The 18142-nt window shown below is 38.9% G+C and overlaps 1 protein-coding gene across 1 annotated transcript in view; it reads right to left on the bottom strand.

Moving 5' to 3' along the window:
* The window catches only part of LOC137295571 (GRIP1-associated protein 1-like), an 80961-nt gene that overhangs the window by 28919 nt on the left and 33900 nt on the right, over window positions 1-18142 (bottom strand). Inside the window, exon 28 of the mRNA XM_067826977.1 lies at window positions 7970-8130. Coding sequence (XP_067683078.1) covers window positions 7970-8130 — 161 coding nt within the window. The remainder of the gene's footprint in view (window positions 1-7969; window positions 8131-18142) is intronic.

Below are 18142 nucleotides of genomic sequence, written 5' to 3'. Positions count from 1 at the left end.
CAGCTATTGATTGCATGACGAGAAATACTATTTGACGAAATGTTATTAACTTTCATTGCAGAGGAGATTGTATTACGGTGACGCTTTTAGCAACAGGGAGCCTGGATGAGAAGTGTCCTAACCAAATCAATTACTTGCACAAACTGACTGACAGGCTGACTGGACACCAGCGGATGTTTCATGTTCACAGCTACCATGTACAGGAGTTGTCATTTTGTGAGCAAAATGTCAGCCTGTTGGGTGAAGACCACAAACATATTGAAGAGAGGTTTGGTGTCGAGAGAAGGGTGTGTGGGGTGTGGGTATGGGTGGGGGTGTGTGGGGAGGAGAGGAGGCGAGGGGGAGAAGGAAAGGAGGAGTGGGTTGTCACCAGGGTTGGAGGAGACAGTCTGCAGTAGGAGATGTGAGTGTTGGGGTGGAGAAGGGGGATTAATTGTGTTGAAGATGTCGGTGATGGATTGGTAAGAGTGGCATGTGACTTAATACTGGAAAGGTGTGGTGTGTATAATGGACAAGGACAGAGCTATATTGTTTGGTAGGAAATGTGATAGTAAGCTGGTAGTGAATGAAGATGTTGGGGTAGAGAGGTCATAGATAAATGTAACAGTGGTGATTGAGGAGAGAATGTTGTCAGGGTAGAGAGGTTGTGGATAAAGGTAATGGTAGTGATTGAGGAGAGATGTTGGGGTAGAGAGGTTGTAGATAAAGGTAATGGTAGTGATTGAGGACAGATGTTGGGGTAGAGAGGTTGTAGATAAAAGTAATGGTAGTGATTGAGGACAGATGTTGGGGTAGAGAGGTTGTAGATACAGATAATGGTAGTGATTGAGGACAGATGTTGGGGTAGTGAGGTTGTAGATAAAGGTAATGGTAGTGATTGAGGAGAAATGTTGGGGTAGAGAGGTTGTAGATAAAGGTAATGCTAGTGATTGAGGAGAAATGTTGGGGTAGAGAGGTTGTGGATAAAGGTAATGGTAGTGATTAAGGAGAGATGTTGGGGTAGAGAGGTTGTGGATAATGGTAATTTTAGTGATTGAGGAGAGATGTTGGGGTAGAGAGGTTGTGGATAAAGTTAATGGTAGTGATTGAGGACAGATGTTGGGGTAGAGAGGTTGTGGATAAAGGTAATGGTAGTGATTGAGGACAGATGTTGGGGTAGAGAGGTTGTGGACAAAGGTAATGGTAGTGATTGAGGACAGATGTTGGGGTAGAGAGGTTGTAGATACAGATAATGGTAGTGATTGAGGACAGATGTTGGGGTAGTGAGGTTGTGGATAAAGGTAATGGTAGTGATTGAGGACAGATGTTGGGGTAGAGAGGTTGTGGACAAAGGTAATGGTAGTGATTGAGGAGAGATGTTGGGGTAGAGAGCTTGTGGATAAAGTTAACGTGGTGATGAGGAGAGATGTTGGGGGGAGGTTGTGGATAAAGGTAATGGTAGTGATTGAGGAGAGATGTTGGGGTAGAGAGGTTGTGGACAAAGGTATCGTGTGATGAGGAGAGATGTTGGGGTAGAGAGGTTGTAGATAAATCACTCTGTGTGTGTCTGTGTCTGTGTGTGTGTGTGTGCGCGCGCGTGTGTGTGTCTGTGTGTGTGTCTGTGTGTGTCTGTGTCTGTGTCTGTGTCTCCCTCTCTCTCTTACTTCCTCAGTGTTATTTTCATAATAATCAGCCAACCCATGTCCAACTTGATTCTGTTCAGTAATGGAATGATTTGCAACACTATATCCAATCTAAGCTTTATCACAAAACAGGGATGTAAATAATTCTTGAAATGCCAATGTAAAATCACTTGCCCTGATAATTTTTCCACTATACCAGCTGATTCTCTTGTTGATTATTTAAATAAACATAAAAATTAGCTTGCCTGACAGAAAAAAAACCACTAGACTGGGACGTCGGGCAATGGGTAACTTCCCCCCTTCCCCCCCACCCTCCCCCGCATAATGAACCTATGTGACTCTTCAAAATGGCTCCCTATGTTGTATCTATCTAATTTTACTCAACATTTCTATTATGACTAAATGACTGCTATGCATGTATATGCATCTTTAGAGATGCATGTGAAATTCTAAAAACTACCACAAAGGTCTGACAAACATACACTACAGAATCCTATCACCTTCATTATTTATCATTGTAATCTCAGGGCTAAGTATATTGTCATACTCATATATATTGCAAATAGTGACCAGTGTGAAGTAGGGCAAGCAAAACATGATAATGGCTTTCAGCATTTTTTGTTTACAAGCACTCCCTTCCAGTGAACTTTAGAACTAATTCACATAGGGCAAGGACCATACATCAACAGGCAAGAATAGCAAACACTTCATCAAGATCATGACTGTTCTGGGAATATGTCACAGGGACAGCTAGTAGAGGAACCCTCTGTCAATTGCTCCCAAGACACTTCTTATGGAGGTCATGCTACAGCCGGTTTGTGAGAAAAGAATCAGCACCAATTCACTGCAATTACAAGAAACTACTTATCTCTAACTGTTTTCTCCATTGTGATGGCACACCATGAATACAGACTCACTAAGTGCCCATTTCGTCTACACATCACTAAAGTCCCAGTGTCAGTATTTAAGGGCAAATGAAGGAAGTTTGACAGGAATAGTGCCATCCTTAAAGAGATACTTTCTCTCACTCCATCAAACTGTTCTTTCGTTTAATCTGCTGCTATTAGCAACCACTAATATTTACACATTCTTGTCACATATCAATGGCACTGACTGGCTGAACACAACCTCATAAAATTCAATAATTAATTCTACATCTCACTGAAAGAATCTTATCTCTATTATAGTGTTATTCTAGTTCATATGAATGATCAAGTGTAATTGGTTAAAAATGCTGGGCTAATCTTGTCAATCTAAATTTCTTTCATTGCATGGCCTGACAAAGTAAACATTTGTGCAATCAAGAGTGAAAATACTGGGAAAAAAATTTGACAAGCGAGGTGATAAACTAATTATTTGGGATTGAAACTGCTTTCAGAAATATTTCCATTAGATCCCAGCTGGGGACATCAGCAATCAGGTTCAAACAATGTACATTTGCAGAAATCTTCCTTCGAGGTACTTTTGTATGATGAGAACATGTTTAAACCACAGACAAGAAGACATTTTCAGCAAATCTTTAAGTACTAGTATTAAAGATTTGCTCACATGGTTTGCTGCCATGTTGTGCTGAACAAGGTTACAGGGTGGTGTATGCCAGAGTACCATGTACCTACCAGACATATTGTTTAGTGTCACATTAGCCTATCACTAACCCTAACCCTTATCTTTCACTAACCCTTACTCAAAGTGAACTGCTTTCAAAGATGGTGGAAGGTATCCAGCATTCTGTAGTCTCTCACCCAAGGTGGTATTATTGTTGACACTTATTGTTGTGTCTAGGATAATACAGGCAGTAATTGAGGCTATTGCTATTAATATATTTATAACAATTTACTGCAACATGTCTGTGTTAATAGTCACTAACGTACAAAGTCTTATGCACATTGTGCATAACATGCACACAATGATAATTAAATTCTCTATAAAATGCACCTATAGGAAGGATCATCAGCTTTGTCATATAATTCCAATGAAACTTGACATATAAAGAAAATCAGTTTTGTTCATCACTGAAAAATACAAAATAGTCCAAGTCTTTAGTTGTGTTGCATATATTAGGAGCCCAAAGTTTTTTTGACTCTGAGGCTATAGGTTGGTATCCCAGATGGGATCCAACCCAGAAGAGTACAAGAATCTACGCTTATTGAGAAGGTGTAATCCCACTTGTAACATTTGTTACATCTGTCCACTTTCTAAAGAAACATTCATTACAAATTATTTTCCTCTAAAACAAACAAAAAATACAAAACAAAAATACATAGGCCTAAAAGACTTAATTAACGTCATGAACAAATACTATTCCAGAACTGGTATTCTTGACATTCCCTTCAGCCATTATCCCCACTGATGACACTAAGCGGATCTGCAAAACTCAGTTAAAATTTAAAATTATTTTTATTTTAAGCAGCCTTTAACTCAACATCCATCTTAGTTAGAAAAGCTGTCAGTTGCAGCCAGTCATGCAACTGTCATAAAACTAAACAATGAAATTGCACAATCTGACCTAAACTTGCCTTTATTGATAGTAATTTGAGAATGCTCATAAACAAGACCACTTTCATGAAAAACTTCCAATTTGTGCCATTATGACACAATCATAACCATGCAAAGCCATTAAAAACCAAAATATCAAACGTTTTCATACAAATGTACAAGAATTTTGCACGCTCATTGAATAATTCTAACCTTCGGATGATATTTCCCCTTTAAGATAAAAGTGAAGAAGTTATATGACTTTAGCACTTGACGTTATCTCCTTACAAGATATATTTGAAATTAAACTGACAACATTTTTTCGCCAGCTGTCAGTTCCTGTATTAGAATTTATTATGGGAAATGATAGGAATACACCACTCTAAATGTCAGAGTGTGAGACTATGACGTAAACTCACCCTATTCCCAGATTAAATTTTATTAAGTCATCACACTGTGCACACAAAGTCTCCTACAGAAACAAGAAATTCACTTCATGATTCAAACTCTTCCTGCCCCGTCAGGTCAAAGTCAATCAGATTTCAACAGCTTGGTGTAAAGACAGTTAAACTGATTGTGATATGTCTTCACTTTTTTCACTTTTTATGAGCTCCCGTTTCAATAACTGGGTATTGATTGGGGATCTATTTTGAGGCAGCATTCCTGTACATTGTGCTTCATAAGCCTTGGTAGGAGAGTGTCTGACTGTCAAAGGGCATGAGAGAATGAAGGCCAATTTATATTTGACGTTTATAGGACATTCTGCCAGGCACTATGGGCACACAGACATTATTAGAGCCAGTCTTCCTCTCACTGTAAACACAAATTCCAAGAATCCCATGAAGACCCACAGATCTCTGCCATGTGAAATTGGGGAGCAAATAAATGAAACTAGATTCATGCAATGGTTTGATTACAATGAACAAGTGCCAATATGGCTATAGACAGCCTACAACTCGTGTCATCACCATCTCAACATGGAGCAAGTGGTCCACATTGATCACGTCAGATTTGTGTAAGTTGCCACTCTTGTCACTTATTCATTTATTCTGCGTGTGATGTTGAGAAAGATGACTTCACCAAGTTAAAATCCCTCTCTGTGAAAAATCCCCTTGTTTGAATAATACTCTCTATTAAAGGTGAGATGACTCAACTGCATCAATTGATTGAACTTCTGGGAAATACCTAATCTTGTTTCTTGCCATTCTACACCTAAATTGTCCCATGCTTACACCTTTTTCAAGTAACTGATATCCACTTTTCAAGAGTAAAAAGAGCTCCCTGAAGAAGTCCCATTCAATTTAACAAGTCATCCATAATGCCTGCTAACACTATCACACACGAAAACAACTTTTCAAAAGAAACAACTGAACTCAACACCAGCATTTTTGTTGATGGTGCTAGGTGCTTTGAAGAACTTCTTTCTTCAGCCCTTTCAGATTATTTATCACAAACTGGGCATGTGATATAATGTAGTTTATCTTTGGTGTAAAAAGAAACGAGTCTTGCATTGATCTCATGTGCAACTCTATCCTAAACAACAGATAGCAGGCATAATGAGATTGAAGAAGAAACTGAGAGTCAACAGTTTTTACCAGAAACCATTGCAGAATACTTGGTTCCAACAGCCTACAGTGGTCATGAATGGCAACCAACATACACTCATGTCGCCAAAATGCATGAATTACTTCATGGCCATACAGATAAAAGTAAACTGACTGGAAATGCAAGTCTTAGCACATGTGACACAAGCCCTACCTGCTCAAGATCCATGCTTTAACACAGGTGACATAGGTCCTACCCGCTTGATTGTTTTAACACAGGTGACACAAGTATTACCTGTTGGAGATGCATCTCTTAACACAGGTGACACAAGCCCTACCTGCTGGAGTGCATGTTTTAACACAGGTGACACAAGCCCTACCTGCTGGAGTGCATGTTTTAACACAGGTGACATAAGTCTTACCTGCTGGAGATGCATGTTTTAACACAGGTGACATAAGTCTTACCTGCTGGAGTGCATGTTTTAACACAGGTGACATAAGTCTTACCTCCTGGAGTGCATGTTTTAACACAGGTGACATAAGTCTTACCTGCTGGAGTGCATGTTTTAACACAGGTGACATAAGTCTTACCTGCTGGAGTGTATGTTTTAACACAGGTGACACAAGCCCTACCTGCTGGAGTGTATGTTTTAACACAGGTGACATAAGTCTTACCTGCTGGAGATGCATGTTTTAACACAGGTGACATAAGTCTTACCTCCTGGAGATGTATGTTTTAACACAGGTGACATAAGTCTTACCTGCTGGAGATGCATGTTTTAACACAGGTGACATAAGTCTTACCTCCTGGAGTGTATGTTTTAACACAGGTGACATAAGTCTTACCTGCTGGAGTGCATGCTTTAACACAGGTGACACAAGCCCTACCTGCTGGAGTGTATGTTTTAACACAGGTGACATAAGTCTTACCTGCTGGAGTGCATGTTTTAACACAGGTGACATAAGTCTTACCTGTTGGAGATGCATGTTTTAACACAGGTGACATAAGTCTTACCTGTTGGAGTGCATGTTTTAACACAGGTGACATAAGTCTTACCTGTTGGAGATGCATCTCTTAACACAGGTGACATAAGTCTTACCTCCTGGAGTGTATGTTTTAACACAGGTGACATAAGTCTTACCTGCTGGAGTGCATGTTTTAATACAGGTGACATAAGTCTTACCTGCTGGAGATGCATGTTCTAACACAGGTGACATAGGTCTTACCTGCTGGAGTGCATGTTTTAACACAGGTGACATAGGTCTTACCTGTTGGAGTGCATGTTTTAACACAGGTGACATAAGTCTTACCTGCTGGAGTGTATGTTTTAACACAGGTGACACAAGCCCTACCTGCTGGAGTGTATGTTTTAACACAGGTGACATAAGTCTTACCTGCTGGAGATGCATGTTTTAACACAGGTGACATAAGTCTTACCTCCTGGAGTGTATGTTTTAACACAGGTGACATAAGTCTTACCTGCTGGAGTACATGCTTTAACACAGGTGACACAAGCCCTACCTGCTGGAGTGCATGTTTTAACACAGGTGACATAAGTCCTACCTGCTGGAGTGCATGTTTTAACACAGGTGACATAAGTCTTACCTGCTGGAGTGTATGTTTTAACACAGGTGACATAGGTCTTACCTGCTGGAGTGTATGTTTTAACACAGGTGACATAAGTCTTACCTGCTGGAGATGCATGTTTTAACACAGGTGACATAAGCCTTACCTGCTGGAGATGCATGTTTTAACACAGGTGACATAAGTCTTACCTGCTGGAGATGCATGTTTTAACACAGGTGACATAAGTCTTACCTCCTGGAGTGTATGTTTTAACACAGGTGACATAAGTCTTACCTGCTGGAGTGCATGCTTTAACACAGGTGACACAAGCCCTACCTGCTGGAGTGTATGTTTTAACACAGGTGACATAAGTCTTACCTGCTGGAGTGCATGTTTTAACACAGGTGACATAAGTCTTACCTGTTGGAGATGCATGTTTTAACACAGGTGACATAAGTCTTACCTGCTGGAGTGTATGTTTTAACACAGGTGACATAAGTCTTACCTGTTGGAGATGCATCTCTTAACACAGGTGACATAAGTCTTACCTGCTGGAGATGCATGTTTTAACACAGGTGACATAAGTCTTACCTGCTGGAGTGCATGTTTTAACACAGGTGACATAAGTCTTACCTGCTGGAGATGCATGTTCTAACACAGGTGACATAGGTCTTACCTGCTGGAGTGCATGTTTTAACACAGGTGACATAAGTCTTACCTGCTGGAGATGTATGTTCTAACACAGGTGACATAAGTCTTACCTGCTGGAGATGCATGTTCTTCGTGAGGGTCTCTTCCAACATCCGCTGAAGCTTCTTGTTCATTTCTTTAAGTTCTTGATCATCTCCCTTCTTAATAACCTCCAGGATCTTGTTCAGGGACAACTTATCATCATTGTTGTGGGAATGGGATGGCCGTCGATCTGAAGCATTCATTGAAAATATAATTCCGAGAATAGGGAATGCTCCTGCAAGCTCTGTTAACAACAAGTTTATTTACCGATGGGGAGTCAAACAGAAAGAAATTGATGTAGCTGGACCCAAGCAGATATTTTGTTTGACCCATTCAAATATCTTCATTGAAATCAGGAAGGGTTTCAATGCCTGTCGTTACAGTTATAACTGATGCCTTGGCTTTGTGGATTCGGCTTTAAGTTTACTCATAACACTACAAATAAACAGTCAGCACATAGAATGCAATATCAGATGCAATTGTTGAAATAAATTTTAATGTAAGAAAATAAGATCTAATGTTTTCCCCCACCTCATGTCTCATCTTATCACCATGTAAGATTTATAGGTCCAATGTAGCTTGGACACCATGCTACTACCAGGCCAGACACCAAACAGCTTAGACACCATGCAACAGACAGGCCAGGTGTCAAACAGCGTGGACACTATGCATGGACACTGAGATTACTCCAGTTCTTGACCGCATGGCAGGGATACTGCTGGTCCAGGGCAGGATATGCTTACCCGTTACATGAACACCTGGTGTCGTGACTGATTTTATGTGATCCATTCATATAACATTCACAGGTGCTTAGTCCTTTTCACCAAATGGGATTTGTTTCAGAAGTTAGCCAAGACAGGGTGTTCTTTTGCACTGATTTTCTGGATGAAGCCAAAAGTATGTAAAGCCAAGTGTGTCTACTTCAGTTGTTCAGACTGGTTTCATACAGCTAAACCAGTTTGGCATGGATACCCAACACGAACACAAACCAGTCAGCCCTGATTTCATCCCTCCAATGTAGAGAACCAGGCAGGCTAAGAAGAAGTACCATTTTTAACATCTTTCACTATGAGGTGACCAAGGCTTGAACCACAAACCTCTTGCTCTCAGGGCAGATGCTCTATCCACTTCACCATGGAGATAGTCATTACAGGGATTATAACTCTAAGCCCATCTACCACAATATCTTGCAGGAAAAATACAAGGAACAGTTTCATCCTGTGAGCCATAATTACAATTCAGACCACAACAGTTATAGCTGAATTCCTTTGTCAACACGCCTCTATTGATTACTTTGTGCAATGACATTAACACAATGACATTAACAAAATGTCATCACAGTCATCAAGCATTTGTTACAATTATTGTCCAGTCAAAAATGCAAATAGAATGGAAGACATCAAACTGATCACCCTCCTCTCCACCTAATGAAGACACTCATAGCTATCCCCTACAGCCTCTACACCAGAAAATGGCCACGAGAATCAGGGAAAATTAGATGTTTTATCACAATCAAACTCTAATATAGCTCAAGAATATTCTGAGTACACACAGGTCGGTCTTAATCAATTGCAAATGCTCTTCAGACTGTATTAGTTTCTGAAAATAACTCCAAATCCTAAACCACTAAAACTGAAAAATGATTTTCTGATAAATCTTAAAAGAAAGTGTTCTCATCAACCCTTTAGAAGTACATGTTCTGAAAAGGAAACTACAAGCAGGTATTTACGACCTGCAATTTGTCCTGAGACATAAAGTTTGTTGAGTAAGGCCTATCTCCTGAAATAAGACTTGAAAGAAAAAAAGGAATGGAAGATAATTAAATATTAGACAATGACCCATAAATAAGTAACGTTAAGTATGTCAATGCTGAGATGATTAGACCAAAAGTATGCTTCACCGAAGATTTTCAGACAGAATTTGTGTTACAGAATTCAGGTTCAAGCATCAAAAGCATTAAAAGCTCTTTACATGTTGCTCCAAGTCTACAGTCAGATTTTGAGTAAAGTACAGGTTTTAATGTTACTGAGGACAGTCGGTGGTCAAAATAAGAAACTGCCCATAGACCTGTGAACATTCATAATAATCCGCTCCAAGTGAGCTATTGTCTTTGTTTGCAACTCTTTCACAACTTCATTTTGGAATAAAGTGGTCATTTCATTCAAATACTGTCAAGATGTTTTATCATTTCTAATTACACAAAATATAAAGAAGGAATATTTAACAACATGAGACATATTGATTAATATTTGTTACACTGCATTTAAAGCAAGCTGGTTTTCTTTTCAGTTTGAAGTGAGTGAGTGAGTATTTATAGTTTTAGAATATTCAAGCAATATCACAGCACAGGACACTAGGAATGGGCTTCACACACTGCACCTATGTGAGGAATCAAACCTTGAGTCTTGGCCATGATGACAAACACTTAAACCACCAGGCTAACCCAGTGCCGCCACTTCTTGTAAGAAGGTCCTGAAGAGTAAGCTGAGGAACTGAACACTAGAATCCAAAGAATTGGCACAGATGTTAGACGTGTGGAGGATATTTTAAAATTTAGCACATCACTGACAAAAATGAAATCCATATTTAAACGTCCTCCATGTTTTCTGGTGTATTTTATCACTGACTTTGCATGTGTTTGTGACAGGTGCCACCATGGTAAGCCTAAACAAGATTATTAATTTTTGATACACGAATAGTCGCAGACACCCCAAAATAATCTTATGCAACCACAAACAATTTTGACATCTTTCACAATTCTTAAGATTCAGAGAGCTGACCGTCAAAGTAAAAGCATGAAATCTAATATCAGAAAACAGAAAACAAAACCAGGGGCACAAACACATTAAACCTAATCACATCCATCCAACAGAACACTTCCCACTTAACTGTGTTTACACCTCCATGTTAACAAAACAAATAACACAAGTGTTAAATCAATAAATCTAATCAATCAGATTTTGTAATGATGGTTTCATTCAAATATTCTCAGATGTAATCAGTATCAACATTCTCATCAAAATTCAAAAAGATGATTATATTTATGAGCTAATGAATACCACAAAGATTTTATCCATATTCAAATTTTATTTGCAAATTTCATCTCATTTTCAACTCTATGGTTTAACAATGTTGACATTTTGGAGCTGTAAGCACAGAAGGAAGACGATACTGAATTTGCCTTACTCTTCACACAATATAAAGCTTATACATAGTCTAGTAGCATTCCTGTTTGTAAGGTCGTATCCAGTAACAAAATCAATAATGAATGCCACTTGCCCTCTGAAATATATCATTTTTGATTGCCAACCATAAATACCGACCTGAGTGACAAGCTCAGTGCATTATTTATTATCACAGACAAGATATTTTGCCATATTTCTAGTGTGCCCAGATTTGGAGTAACTCTACTGTTGTGCTTTAGAGCTATGCAAATGAAGTCACTGACAGACATTCCGCAAGACATGTTTCCAGACAAAACAGTGGTTGTGTGTTTTGAGACCAGGACAACAAGAATCACTGAAACCGATATTAGATGCATGGCATTGGTAAAGTGGATGTCGGCTGGTCAGGTGTCAAGGTGTTCTCCCAATTCATAATAGGCTGTTGCAGCACAGGTTAGCTTGACTTGAAGACTGACGCAACAAAGAGAGCTAAATCAATGGAAGGTGGAGGGCAAATGATCAGTTGTGATTTCTGATGTATTATAACTACGTATGACTTTACAGCCCAGTTTTATGTTTATTATGTTTAACTGGGGGAGCCTACATTCTCCACTGATAATCTATTGAAGTTGGATGCCGAAGGTGGGTTGAAATGGCTGAGAAATGGTTGAGAATATTTCGCTCACATGACGTCTTCAGCTCACAGAGATGCCATGCCACATGTACACATGAATATCCCATTTAGGCACACTATACTGATTCCGAGCTGACAAGTCCTTGTACCAGTTAATGCCAAGTACCAGGCATTGAGCAACAAGCACCATATTTTAACATCTTTTGGTATGACGTGGCGTGGATTGAACCCACGACCTTTTGCTCTCAGAGAGAACTCTCAGTTTTTGAGTCTCAATGTAACACCTATAATCATGTCTGGACTAGAAAAAAAAAGTGATTGATATCATGAGCAACAGCGTATGGATACAAAGACTGCACTGATCAAAAGATTTGATTTTAGGTCTAGACATGTCCTGACTGCTAACCCATGTCTCAATGAGGAAAAATGCATGGGTTCCTGCCAGCCCAGGTCTTCATATGAAGCCCTGCATAGGATGCTACAAACCAATTCTAACACAGATCTTCATATGATGCTGCAGACCTATTCCAGACCAGATCTTCATGTCAAGATGGACTGGGATGCTGCATACCAATTCTAGCCTTGATTTTCATGTCAAGATGGAATGGGATTTTGCAGACCAATTCTTGTCCAGTTCTTCACGTGAAGACATGGATGGGATGTTGTAGACCAATTCTAGCCAGGATCTTCATGTCAAGATAGAATGGGATGCTGCAGACAAATTTCAGTCCATATCTTCATGTGAATAAATACCTGGATCCCTCAAGACCATTGCCAGCCCACATCTTCATGAGGGGATGTGAAAGGACTGCTGCACACCAATTCCATCCTACATCTTCATGTCAAAAAAGCAGCAGGCTTATTCTAACCCAGACTTTTACAGGGGTACAATGAGACTATGGCCTCACAGCAATGCATACAAACATGAGCCACAATTCTCAACAGAAGTTATTAAAATATCATCACTATGGTGTAATGTGGCAGTGTTCAAGGTGGAATTGTGTTGGGAGAAGGCCAGCATTTACACACTTGATGAAGATGATGAGGAATGCTTCATCCCATCACTCTGGCTATCCCACCATTCCTTAATATTTCACAGTCTGGTGGCTCGCGAACACAGATCATCGCTGTATGGATTATTCAATAATGCTGAGAGATTTTAGAGTAGGTAGAGCGAAGGAGATGTACATCAAGGCTGTAATCCACTAACCCACTGAGTAAATAAAGAAATTAGAAATTTTGGTTTGGAATAGTTTGACATGAAAACATTTAGGAGAAAACATCCTGAACTCAGTCGTCTGGCCGTAGATTTGATTTTGATGCCAAAGGATTTTGAACAACATTGTGATGAAAAGTTTTTGGTTGATTTACAATATTTTCCCATTTATTTGCAATTTCAGGGGTTTAGAAAAAGATTATTACTTTCTAGCCAGCTTAACTACAATATGAGTTCAACAGGAAAGGTTTTCATACCATTTTGTTCTCATCTCAACATTAATAGCTAGGCTCTAAGTAGACTTTACACCCATATATTTGATAGTATGAATGATGAGATATCCCACATCATATTTTAAGAACACATACACAATAACACTTTCATAATTTCAGTAATAATACAATCACTGAGTACAAACAATAAATATAAAAGCAACGTTTCTGCAACCATGTTCTAGAGAAAACAAAGACTTTTTTGAAGATAATAAATTTGCATACTACTGACACATACAAAATATCTGAGTTAGTGAGTGAGTCGTGAATGCTGTCTTGAGCTGTATTCCAGTCATGTCATGGTAAAGTGATGCTAGTCTCAGACTTTGACAACTTTGATGAAACCAGAGAGCACAGGTATGGTTATGATATACCTGGAAACATGTTCCTGATAATCCAGGATTCAAACCCACAATCACCAGTTTCTAAATGGATGCATTGTACCCATGAGGAGAGTCGAATCTGGATTTCAGCATGACAAGCAGATGCTTTAGTCATGAATCTATCCCACCGGCCCAGGATGCAACTCTGAACAGAATGTGAAAATTTCAGATTAACATTGCCAGCTTTAGCATAAGAAGGGTGTAAGAATCTGTATGGAAATGTCACTCAATGCAATAAACAAGCAGCAGTTGACCATCAAAATGTATGCTTTGTTACTGACTCAATTACTTTTCAAATTCCAATCAACCATTATTGAGTTAATGCTTACAGAAATTGGCACTTGTGCTGATGCCCTATACATTAGGTATAACAGGCACTTTGACATTTATAAGGGTTTTTGCATGTGTTATCATCACAGAGACAAATATTAGCTCAATAGGCTAAACCAGTATTCACTTGATCAAGGCAAAGAAGCCCTGAAATTTTGTCAATAATAAAGACTTCATCCATGAAAATGTCGTGTTCTCTAAAACTAACTGGTTAGAAAAACTGAACGGCCTCTACCTCAAAATAAACCAACCTTTGAATTGTTTATTTCTGAATACACTCCAATTTTTAACCTCCAAATAAAAGCGATGTCATGTGGTTAGCATGTCACACAACGTGATAGCTTAGCTTCAAATGTCAAACTGTTTTGATGTGACTGAATTTCACAATACTTTCTCTTTGTCATTGTCAAATTTTCTCCTGTTATTATGCCACACAAACATTAAAAAATTAACAAGATGGTATTTCTCAAGACTTATTACGTGAAACTCAAAATTTCAAATGGTATTTGAGAACAGCCGTCAATCACATTTTGTCTCATTTATGGATATCAAAAGAATGATTGCCTAAAGAAGATGTGATAATGTTAAGTATTAATATCTTACTTTACAGAAGTCCAATTAAGTTAATACTTGGTGATGTGACCCTTTGATATTAAAACTTCTTGGCAGTTTTTACCAGCCAGACATAAGCGTTTCCTTTAGGTCATCAGTGGTTCTCACATTTGCAAAGATGTATTCATGATGTTCTTCTGGACAAGTCACACATTTTCAATAAGATTTAAATCTGGGCTTTGTGGAGGCCAAAAAAATGGGGCAATTTCATTAGTTCACTTCCAGACTTCTATAGCAGCAGAGCGGTGAATTGAGACATTGTCATCCATGAATAGCAATTGTTTAATGGAGAAGTGTTTCTTATCACTGGCCACAAACACCTGACAAGTATGTCAATACACTTCTGACTGTTCATATTCTAAGTAACCAAGGCACTGGCCAAGCCACCTTTCAGACTTTTTTTGTCAGACTTTGATTTTCCATCTGATTTGATAACTATTGTGTTTTCATCACTGAATATTACTTTTCCCAAGTGATGATCACGTTGTACATTCCAGTGTAATTTTCCTCTACAGTATTTGAATCCCTTTTTCCGATTTACCTCTTGAATTCCTAGCTACTTATTAACAATCCCCCAATCATAGCCCAAATGGTGCACTTCACGCTGAATGGATCTAGTTGAAGCAGGTACTGGTAGTGAAGTATTATATTCACTAGTAATGTCAGACAAACGTTTATGCCTCCCTTTCTTAACAATCCTTAATAATGTTGTCTGGCCATGAATCTCAATGACTTTTGGTCTTCTGCTTCGAGCAGAGTCATTTATACTTTCCCTGTCACAATAAAGTTTCAAAACCTTCCTGATTGTGCTCTTGGATAAATACAAGAGTTTGCAAATTTCTGACTGTTTTAATCCATTCTCAATTAGTGATACAATGCTTGTTTCACAGAGATCTACAGATCTTTACCCCTATGACCCACTGTGTCTACTTCTATCAGACGTCTAAAGCACACTACAAAAATCACTTCTGCCTAGCACGTCTAAAAATAGCATGCACTGCATTTGCTTGCAAAGGTTTAGTGCGATATGTTTCCAACTAGCTCAAAGCAATTTGAAATACCAAAACATCACTTGTTATTACAGTCAAGTCAAAAAAATTGATGAACCTTCAGCATGTGAGTGCAGCATTCAAAATAAAAAAATCACAGGTCCAGAGACCCAGCACCACTTATTATTGCATCAGGCCAGCAGTTTCAATTATGCACAGGCCCTTATGGCCTACAGTAAATTATCTGTTACTGTCAATTATTTTTCAAATGGAGTGTTAGGTCCAGGTTTTTCGTTATTAATGTTCAGGAATGATCCACTATCCATCATGCTACAATAACCTACAGTTTCACTTCCTAGTATTTCAGATTTTGGCGTAGGAATGTCAACACCAGTCTAACAAATACAAGGTCCTCTGTGTATAGGGTTTGCTTGGTCTCGTAGCAACAGTGTGAAACTGTACAATGTAGTCTATTTTGTTTTTATTGGTTTGACTTTAACAAGATTGGCCTGCAGATTTCAATCAGGGCCTGCAGATGTTAAAGCCTACAGGTAGCAGTAGGCCCTGATGGCCAAATGGTAAATTAAACCATTGCAAACACTGTGTGAGTGTATAAATTAATTCAAAATCTATCACACCATCGATAGCACAATTGGACAAAATAATAAGTTTACCTTCGCATGTAAAAAAGAAACGTATTTCAATTTTCATCTTGATGAATTTCTCATGTGGAAAGAAGTGAAAAAGTGACCAAAATTGAATTGGAAACTTGAAACAATCTCATTAAAACAACCCAAACTTTAAGCGATTAAATGTCAGTGTTTAACATTTATATAGACAACATACATTATTGTTCACATAGGAATTATCAGTGTGAGATTAGCTGTTGCTTTTAGTTGTTGATCACTGATGAACTCAACATTTCTTCTATGAATGAGTCAGAACCAGACAATCTATTGACTGAAACAGACATGATGACATGCATGGAGTGAGTGAGTGAGTGGGTGAGTAGGTGAGTGAGTGAGTGAGTGAGTTTTGGATTACGCTGCATTCGGCAATATTCCAGCTTCTTGGTGGCGGTCTGGAAAGAAAGGAGGGTGGACCAGACAATACAGTGATCAACAGCACGAGCATCGATCTACACAACTGGTATACGATGACATGTGTGAACCACCCGATCACATTATTCTTTTTTTACAACAAGTATGTGTTTCTTAAGACTAATTTTAACCCTAAGACTAATTCTAATCATCTTGACAGGACGATATGCTTGGACCAACTTGTCTAGCCTGGCCACTTGATCCCTTTACATGCTCATATGAGCATGGGTTGCTGAGGGCAAATTTGAACACAGATCTTCATTATGAGACCAGGGCTACAGAGCAGCACATTCAAACTATGAACTATCTACAGATAATATATTTTGTATGGAAGTTCAAGAAGTTCAAGGCTATTAACATTCAGGAAGAACCATAGAAAAACGACAGCTGTGTGACAGATTGCTTCTGCACACTATTGAAAATCCACACTTTCTAACCCTAACAATGGTGTCTTGAGTCAGTAACATATTAAGTTCCTATCCATTAGTCCATAAATTTATCAATCTACGGCAACAAACCATAAGTCAATAGCATGAGCCACAAGCAATTTCAAATGGGTACATAACATTGTTTGAAATCCATAGTGAAATTCAAGTCACTCTGTCATAAAACTCATGTGAAAAGAATAAAAAACTTCGAGGGTTCCAAGATTCAAATACTACAGGACAAAGGGCCCTCCTTAATTCTGAACACTGTTCATCAAGCTAAGTCACAAATTTTGACTTCATGCATGTCATTTAACATGCTACAATATCAGCTGCTTGAGTGAGTGAATTAAAATTAATAGTCACATCTGCAATATTTCAGCCATATCATTGACCCACAAAGGTCCCGGGGTAGAATAAGTCTTAAGCAACCCATGCTTGCCATAAAAGGCGACTACGCTAGTCGTAAGAGGCGACTAACGGGATCCGGTGGTCAGGCTCGCTGACTTGATTGACACATGTCATCGGTTCCCAATTGTGCAGATCGATGCTCATGTTGTTGATCACTGGATTGTCTGGTCCAGGCTTGATTATTTACAGACAGCTGCCATATAGCTGGAGTATTGCTGAGTGCAGTGTTAAACTGACTCACTCACTCACACTCAGTCATATCATGAGTTATATAGCTATAAATTAATTATATTACAAGTTGTGATGGGCTGCATTGTGTCCAGCACTATCTCAAATGGCCAACCATAATGCACTTGACTGCCCAGTACTTGTAGTTGTCAGTGAAAATTGCTCTGTGGTCTGAAGCTCTGCCCCTAACATAATCACTCACTCACCCAACAGACACAGCTTCATGAAGTGACTCAGCCATGAGCTGTGACCATGGTTCGTTCGGGGTAGCAAAAAACAGATAAGCCAACCAGTACGCTGGTCATTAGCAAAACAATTAGACTCTCGTTAGTGGGATGTTTACCTTACATCAAAAGAAACACAGAAGTACTTTAGCACAATGCGCACTTATATATTTGACACTTTGACATGATCAATATTATCAGTCTTATTAACCCT

The sequence above is a fragment of the Haliotis asinina genome, chromosome 9 (assembly GCF_037392515.1).
Source record: "Haliotis asinina isolate JCU_RB_2024 chromosome 9, JCU_Hal_asi_v2, whole genome shotgun sequence".
In the NCBI taxonomy this organism is placed as follows: domain Eukaryota; kingdom Metazoa; phylum Mollusca; class Gastropoda; order Lepetellida; family Haliotidae; genus Haliotis; species Haliotis asinina.
This window is presented reverse-complemented; position numbering and strand designations above follow the sequence as displayed.